The following is a 9,024-nucleotide window of genomic DNA, read 5'->3' as shown; positions in this document are numbered from 1 at the left end:
TGGATACTGCCAATATCAAAAAGTACCTGGGGATTGACATGGCTCATGACCTTTCCAGGACAAATCATAGCTACAGGACTGCAGCCAAGGACACCAAGGCTGCAGGTTTGGTGGCGTCCTGGGGTCCGTTTCACAAAACTCTTGTAAGATGATATCTCGTAACTCTCCTCGTAGCATTCGTACATCCAGAGCCGCTTTCTTCTATTTATGTTAGCTTACCAACGGCATCATTGATACTGATCGACCTTCACAATTATGTTCAAGGGGTTTAAACGTGTATGAAAGGATCATCCAACAACAAAATAGAACACTGATCGTGGAAAGCTTCCTTCCCTGGACAACCATCATGTGGAATAGCATCCAACTGTCCATGAGACTATCAGGGCACAGGCCAGAATGGCCACACGACAAAATGGTCACACTGACCCCGGTCAAAATGACCACACAAAAAAGTCAAAATGGCTACTGATACAAGTTTACCTTTGTAGGAGATGTGAAATACTACCGAACACCAGAAATGGACTCCACATATTGTATCCGTGAGGGGAATCGAACCAGCGTCCTCGGCGTGACGAGCGAATACTTTAACCACTACGCTACCCCACCGCCCCAAGTGATACTTATCGTCTGCAACACCCATAGTACAATTAGAGCTTATAGGTTGCCCAGTATCTATATCATTATCATATCTTAATTTACATATCTTTAATTTGTGTGACTGGAATCTAAGGAGGGGTGATGTAGTGGTTATAAAGCGTTCACGTGATGGATACAATGTGTGAAGCCCATTTCTCGTGTTCCCTGTCGTAGCATTGCTGGAATATTGCTAAAGGCGGCTTAAAGCCGTACTCATTCACTCATAACGCTGTAACAGCTTCATATATATCCCTCCTTGCAGGTTTTGTTCTCTTAGGGGCAGATGAGTATTTAAGTAAAGTTATTATTTTTACGTTAGCTATCGTTTATAATGAAGCTATGTCTAATTTCAATATAGGCAGTTAAAAGTCTCCTTTGTAATACAAACAGTATATTGTTAATATGTGAAATATCTGTTAACTTAGGTCCGTTAAGGATCAGTCTCAGTCGTATGGGGAATGGAGACGTGAAAACGGGACTTTACTATTTAGTCAGTTTAGCGCAGGAAGCCCAAAGCGACTTGACTGGAACAGACCATGGCTTTATGCAAATTAGTGTGCGATTATACAGTCTCCGATCTGAACTGAAGTTAGAATCCTTTCAAACAGAATATCATAAAGTTGTTTGAAGAAAGATTTGATACTCTTTTTAAGAATGGTAATCAACACTTATTGAGGCTGGGTCTATTCAGATTTCAAGCGTAAAATTCTCATATCCACAAATTATTACAAAACCATGAAGTGTCCTTAAGTTTACAGACCTATAACTGTAAAAAGATCTTCTGTTGCACATTTAATGAAGAAACCATATTTCATGGAGGAATACAAAATAATCAATAACAAAAAAAAAAAAAAAAAGAGGAAAATTCTGGACGAACTTTAGACATCTATTAAACGTATAATAGACGTTGTTATACGTCTAAACCCGATTTAAACCTCATCTAGACGTCTAATAGACATCTTGTGCCTGCTGGGATTAATTAGTTTTAGATATAAAATGTGAAAACAACCGAGTTTCTATTTCCGACTGTACTTTAGGCTCAAACTCGTCTTTTGTTTTGTTTATTCCGTTACGGGAACTTACTTGTTACGTGCACCGTTATTCTACTTTAGTCCTGCTTCAACGCAGATAATTAATTTAGAAACAATATACAGATTTGCGACTTCTGGTTAAATTTCGCGCCCTCAATGAACAGACAGCCTTCTTCCATACGCATGCGCAATAGATCCGAAAACTTTGGGAGTAGCCGGAAGTTTTTAAGATGGCTGCCAGCGAGGTGTCTCAGCTGATTGATATAAACATCCCTACTGGACGTCAGAATCTACAGGAAAACCATGCAAACCTCCAGCGTCTCGCTGAACACTGCGAGGAACGATATAAACAGGTACTCTGTCGTGTTTATGGTGGAATGGGAACTTTATTCACGTGTTTAGATCAACAGGTGTCTGTTGTCATTTCCTATCGTACAACAGTTTTTGAGTGTAATACAGGAAGTCAAACAGCTCTGGCAGGTGGTCATGTCCACATCAGAGGACATGCCAGAATCTTCTCACGTGTGTAGGTCGCTGTTTTCAGTGCATGTTGATAACACTATCACAATAAGTTGAATCACTCTGACAGCATTTTGGCCACACTATCACAGTTCAACTGAGAATTCCCACCACATGCAGTATTTTTATGGCAAATACTTCATAGAATGAAGTGCTGTCCCTTTATCAAATGGAAACTAAACTCACCAATGCCAAAGACTTTTTATGCATATTCTTTCTTAGCATTCCATATATTTCATATGGCACAGACCATTTCTTACGACATGGTCACTGCTTGCAGTTTTGTTTTGTTTTGGTTTTTAGTGGCTTTTGACTTGGAAGATTTGTGGCCATTTTGTCTAGGACACCCAATGTAACCACACTACAATATGACACAACTAGTCCAGCATATAACTAGACGACTTCGCACTATACCAAGGTGTGCTCGACGTCTAGCCGGCGAGTGAATTTTCTTTGACGCACAGCGCGCTGTACAGATATGTACAGCGGTTTAAGGCAAAAGTCCAGCCTATCGACTGGAACAGGTGCACGGATTGCTAAAACAAACACTCATTTTCAAAATGGCATACTTACATCCGCTAACATCCATTCACTTTGTTTTATATCAGCCCTGATACTGAACCACCCCGACCCGTGAAGGTCCCGGGATAGAATAGGCCTTCAGCAACCCATGCTTGCCATAAAAGGTGACTATGCTTGTCGTAAGAGGCGACTAACGGGATCGGGTGGTCAGACTAGCTGACTTGGTTGACACATGTCATCGGTTCCCCATTGCGCAGATCGATATTCATGTTGTTGATCACTGGATTGTCTGGTCCAGATTCGATTATTTACAGACCGTCGCCATATAGCTTGAATATTGCTAAGTGCGACGTAAAACTAAACTCACTCACTCACTCACTGAACCACCCCCGTTTTTCACCACTTGACAGACATTTTGATTGGTTAAGCAAAAAGTGGAATCGCACTAAAACGGTTAGCGATAAATTGACTGTGGTTGCGGGGAAACGAACTTAAGGCATTTCTTCATCGTTTGTAGACATTTCAGGATCCCACATATCATCGCACCATTCACTGAACTCTTAAAATTACATTGATTACTCTAAAACGAAATGAATCACTGTAAGTAATTATAATTCTACACCATTATCATAATGGCAGTGTGCATGTAGTATGCATAGTGGGTCTTACGAGATGACAGTTTTCACTTTCATGCACTTTGAAAAGTTGACATATTTCCAAATTAGGATTTCTTCACTGATTCATTCAAATGTTTCATTTCCTCTACGTTCTACATGTCTACACCATACAATATCCTATCCTTCAGTAATAAAGTGGCGCCATTACGCAAGTTACATGACGCCGAAAGACGACATTTTCAACAAATCGGTGAATGTATTTCCAAGATAAGAAAAACTGTATGACACACGCTCTTGGGATTGTATTTCGTCAAGGATAATTTGATAGTGTTTCATATGCTGGCACATTCACTTCAAATCCCTCACCCAGAAGGTTAACAGGGGAGGCCCAACAATTGACTTAACAAAACTAACACAACGAAAAACGTTTTTAATTACGCTTCAGTAAATACAAGTCGGAGGTGGTTAAGCGGGGACATGGTACATGCAAGATGTCTCCTAAAGACCACACCTACAGTTGCACGAAACGACGTAAACATCATACGTTCACATCCACACATATATAGCTCTATAAACATAACATCAAGTACCGAGAATTATTTGAGCACTAATTACGCATAACATTCTTAGATTCATATCCATACATATAACTATATAAACATAATAACTAATTATACGCATCACTGTTTAAGGGAGGAAGGGTCGTATATTTACACTTAACTTGGGGCTAGGTTATCGCTAGAGGGGAGGGACATTATAGACGTTAGGGCAGGACGTCCACCAAATATTTAATAAAGTCAACTGAAATAATACGGCTCTTCCCCATACAAGAGACAGAAGTCTTCCTAAAATGTTGCATATTAGAAAGCTTGGCAGTTGGTGAATAACTCTCCGAAAATATGTGTCAAACATGTGTAAAACATGTGTAAATGGCACACATTCTAATACGTTACCAATAACACGCGTGTGTACCTTACGTATTTGAAGTGAGTGAGTGATAGAGGTCCGTTTCACTCCCCGGTGTTCAGCGATATTCCAGTACTATCGAGACGGGCGACACCAGAAATGGACGTCACAAATTGGAATTCGAACCCTGATTTTCACCACCGACTTAATCCCTAGGCTTCCAACGTTATAGGAATTTCAGTCTTTATCAAGGTAGTAGCATGAGACATGTGACACCATGGTAATGTCATGTCTGAAAAATACCTTTCCCATTTGGATAATAAGAACACTGTGCACACCTATCCAACACCAAAAACGTCTAGAAATGACATTGCAGGTCTCAAGACATCTCGGAACCTGAAATGTACCATCCACAAAATGATATAAACCACTAACGGTTCGTTTCCCCTCCCGCCTACTGCAGAGCGTCATAGTCCGTTTTCATGGATTCCGTTTTTTAAGCAACCTCTCATTTACATATCCACAATGGCCGGCAGTCAAGGAGGGGTATATATGTTTCAAGACTTGTCAGAAATAAAATGAGTGTATTTTGTTGGAGGTAAGTGTCCCGCTTTTACGATGAATGCTTGTTTTAGCAAAACCTGCAAAAATATCAGACGATAGGTTGAGTTTTCAGTCTTGATTTTGCCTTAAACCGTTCCGCTCAAATTTCTTGCGGAAAGGTGCGTCAAAGAAAATGCACTCGCCGTATAAACTCGATGTAGGCCTTGACTGGAATACGAGTTTATTCATATGAACTATGACACAACATGCTTGTTTCAAGCGTTTTGTTTATCACAAAGTGTTTAGCCATGGAGTGAGTAATACAATGACAGAATTGTCGGACAAAAACAATAGTGTTAACTGCCTGGCAATGAAGGACAGTCCCAAGTAGATTTTCACATATTTTGTTTCAGATTCGTGTGAGGGTTTGTTAATAAATAAATTTTCAGTTTACAACACAATATGAAAAGGGGTTTAGATAGTTAATACCTCGACACAAGGGCACTTAAGCAAGGTTCACCAGCTGTGTCTGTTCCTTTGTTTCAGCTGCTAGCAGTTGAAACAAGTGTAGTCATCCTTACAATATGTATATTCCGACCATAATTCTCATGTACCCTCTACAGGGACAACACTTTCACAGGCCAATACCAATATTCAGTATCAATATTTATATCCGTACTCAGGAGGCCTGTAGTACAAATACAGTGAACAACTGATCAGTTATATTAACAGTGAAAATAGCCCAATGAATTTCACTTTACACAAGGAAATACATTGATTAAAGTGAAATTAAAATTGCAAATCCTCATAGTGTCACCTTGCCAAAATAAAAATTCAATTCCTTATGATGTCACCTTGCCAACCAAAAATTCAAAACACAGAGTTTTTTCAACTTAGGATCAAAGTTGCTTAACAAATGATCATAGTTTCAAACCAGTATCATTGGATTGTATTACAAGGGATATGCACATTAAATGCAACACCAAGAAAAAGTAGGGTTGTCTAAGTTAGCGCTCATCACATACTACACATGCATTTGTTTCACTGTTCGATCTACTGTGCTTGCCCCCTTGTAATATAAACCAATAATAGCGATTTGAATCTATAATCATTTTGAGTTTCAGATCAGTTAATTTTTTAAGACCTTGAGATATTGCTATCCCTAATAGTTATATCATAAAGCTGTTGGAGATAGTGTTGAAGAATATCTTAAGACTATTCTCTGAATTGTGAAGTCATGAAACTACTTCTTTAAGCCCAATGAAGTATATAAACATCTGTGACAAGTACCCCCTCATTTTCGGAACTCAGGCTTCATTCCCTTTCTCAGCTCACTAGCTTTGTCACCTTATTGCTTATCTAGTTATGATGTTTCTTTGTCACACTCAGTACATGTATACTTTGCCTCCACTGCATGTCTACATGCCTGCTTGACTGTGGTACAAGAAACTATGATGAAACATCTCTTTCCTGCACAAAAAGAAATTGTTGTCTATGCTAGCAATCAAAGTTTAGTCTCACTTAATATGCTCACTATATGTTTGGCATGTATATGGTTACACTGAAGAAGAATTTCTCCTCTAAGTTTGGGGAACCAATTGCAAACTTTATACTTGTGAATTGCACAAGGATCAAATTGCTGAAAAGCATGTGCAAACATCATTTACACTAGTGACCCATAAGTGAGTCTAAACTTTTGATGGGTAGCATATACAGTTTGTCTATATCATTAAACTATGCTTTTAACAAACATCCTTCTAACTAACTGACCGATATTACTAAGTGTTAACTGGCCCTGGACACTAAAGTCTTGCTGTTAAACGGGCACTGATGCAGAGCAATTTCCATGGACTGGTGGTTTCTTTTGTTATTGTTTTTCTCCCGTAAGTACCCGGGTGATATCCCAGAATTCATGACTGGTTCATGATCTCTGCTGCGCCTCCCATATGCATAATTGATAGTTTATGTGAAGACTGATCAACAAAGATGAAGTCATTTTACTTTGTTATTATGTAAAGAAATCAAACACCTTGAAGTTTACCCATCTGCCAGTGATATAAAAAAATGTTATGACTGAAAAGTAATGAAGTCAGTGAAGGTCTTTATGTTTTGTCTTATAAACCTAATTAGTTCCTTGTCACATTTGTATGCATTTGGAAAGTTAATTAAAAAAAACCCACACGGTATGCTTATACTTGTGAATCTCTAGCATGATTTTAATATCTAAACATTGTATAGATTGCCAACATGAATCATATTTCACACACACCCTATTCGCGACCAAGTGCATGTTTTCTGTGATACGGATTCTGCTGAATGCTACAAGAAATGAATTGAAACAGAATGTGAATATTAAATTTAAGACAGACGAAAGTTATAGCAACAGTGTCAGGCTATTACCTCGTTCAGGAATGTATCCATCAATATCCACATAAAAGAACGATATTTCATTCATCTGCAGCTGGTAACTAATCCTGATCTATGTCTTGTGTCTTTCAACAGTCTAACATGCAAAAAAGTGACACATCGTTTGAGAAATTTTCACACTGGTGTACATGTATACATAATCTCACTGGTCACCCAGGACAGCACACGTGGCAATTAACTGTATGATGTCCGCCATTAGTTAGCCAATAATGAGCAACAATCAATCAATCAAGGTAGTGGCGGTTAATTCTTTGTAGGAAGGATGTTGTTTTTACACTCATACTTTACAAGAAAGTGTATTCAGTATAGATTATGTAAATCTACACTCGTAAACACTGCCTTTTTGACAAATCCGCTGTGGAAGTAATTAATCAGCCAGTGTGTTATCGGTTAATCCTTTGATCGATGTCTGTTTTTGTAACTCAGCTGATAAACCCTCTTGCATCACTTACATGCACATATTACATAACATGCAATACATTTGCCACTACAGACCTTAATTTATAATGTTGAGTATTTACTCTAGACAGGAGAAACGCCAAATGGGAACCTATGTTGGGTAATTTTAGTGGTGTTCCCGCTATTTATACCCATTATAACTTCATTAACTGACCATCAAGTGGATGATGACAAGTAACACGTGTAGGTTTATACCATCAAACGCGAGTTCCAGCCAGGAAGATGTAATCTTTGTGTCGCATGCAGCCTGAAAACACTTTTGGGGCGAAACTGTTTTGAGGGTACCAACGGAACTTTGTTGTTACATAAGAAATGCACATAGGTATTTGCTGTGTGCTTGGGTAAATGGGTATAATCAGGTTTTTTTCCTGTAAGAAAATTTTCAGATTTCTCTATCAATGGCAAAGTCGTTGTTATTTGTGAACGAATTCAGATACATCAACTGTGTGTTTTTTATAATGATGTATAATGACATATTTTTAACTTACCTTACCATAGGTCTTATGCATATTACTTCAAGCTTCACTAAACGAGATCAGACAGACGTTGATTTGCCATCCCCTCAATGGCTACCTCATGTAATCTACGAATGTAGTCACGGAAGTATGTGATCTCTCCACTCATGTAAGCGCGCAGAATCCAAAATTCACTTTTACCTTTAGCATTCATTTGAACGGATGTGTTGGTTCGCTGTGTACCTACTGTTGTGTAGTTTCAATAAAGTTGCTACTGTTTGGTAGGTATGGTTTGTATCCCTCTGTTGTGCATGTCAAGTTAAACAAGTATTTAACTGCACTTACCTTGCTACCTCGTGTTATCTTTTCTCTCACTCAGGCATGGGTTCGTCCGTGTTGCGTGTGAGAGCGGCATGGCGTCCGTGGGGCTTGTTTGTTTCGGTATTTATCATACCTTTTTGCCATTTTACAGCATAGCAAAGGCAGCCATTTTGGTTGTTGGTTGTCGCTACCCCGCACTTATGGGTGTGCCTATTTTTTGTGTGGGGGTGTAGTTATTTCTTACATTGTTAATGTAGGGGGTTTTCCTCCTGGCGTTGTGTCAACGTGTTGTTATGTGTTGGTTTCTTGTCTGTTACAGTTATCTGTGTATGATTAGACACTTTTGCACTATCTGCAAGGGGCAGAAGTCAGCTAAAGACCAACATCCCTGGTGTCCGGATTGTGCGTCCGCTTTTTGCTCTATTGCTCTAGTGCCAGCACTGTCAAGTATTATAGTTGGCGGACTTAAAGGCTTTTTTGGCGGTGCGAAGGCAACGTTTCATGCAATGTAGGAGAAGGATGTCGTCGCCAGTGTCTTCCCTGGGATTTTTGCCTGACGACCAGGATCTACCTTCACCTTCAGCGCTG

General features: G+C 39.2%; 1 protein-coding gene across 3 annotated transcripts in view; it reads left to right on the top strand.

The window, feature by feature from the left end:
* The first annotated feature begins 1,874 nt into the window (after positions 1-1,874).
* Positions 1,875-9,024, top strand: part of LOC137297600 (abl interactor 1-like) — a 30,330-nt gene continuing 23,180 nt past the window's right edge. For all 3 annotated transcript variants that reach the window (XM_067829453.1, XM_067829452.1, XM_067829451.1), the window contains exon 1: positions 1,875-2,020. In XM_067829453.1, coding sequence (XP_067685554.1) covers positions 1,898-2,020 — 123 coding nt within the window. In that variant the 5' untranslated portion in view covers positions 1,875-1,897. The remainder of the gene's footprint in view (positions 2,021-9,024) is intronic.

This window comes from Haliotis asinina, chromosome 10 (assembly GCF_037392515.1).
Source record: "Haliotis asinina isolate JCU_RB_2024 chromosome 10, JCU_Hal_asi_v2, whole genome shotgun sequence".
In the NCBI taxonomy this organism is placed as follows: domain Eukaryota; kingdom Metazoa; phylum Mollusca; class Gastropoda; order Lepetellida; family Haliotidae; genus Haliotis; species Haliotis asinina.
Note: the sequence above shows the minus strand (reverse complement) of the source record. Positions and strands in the feature narration are given on the sequence as shown.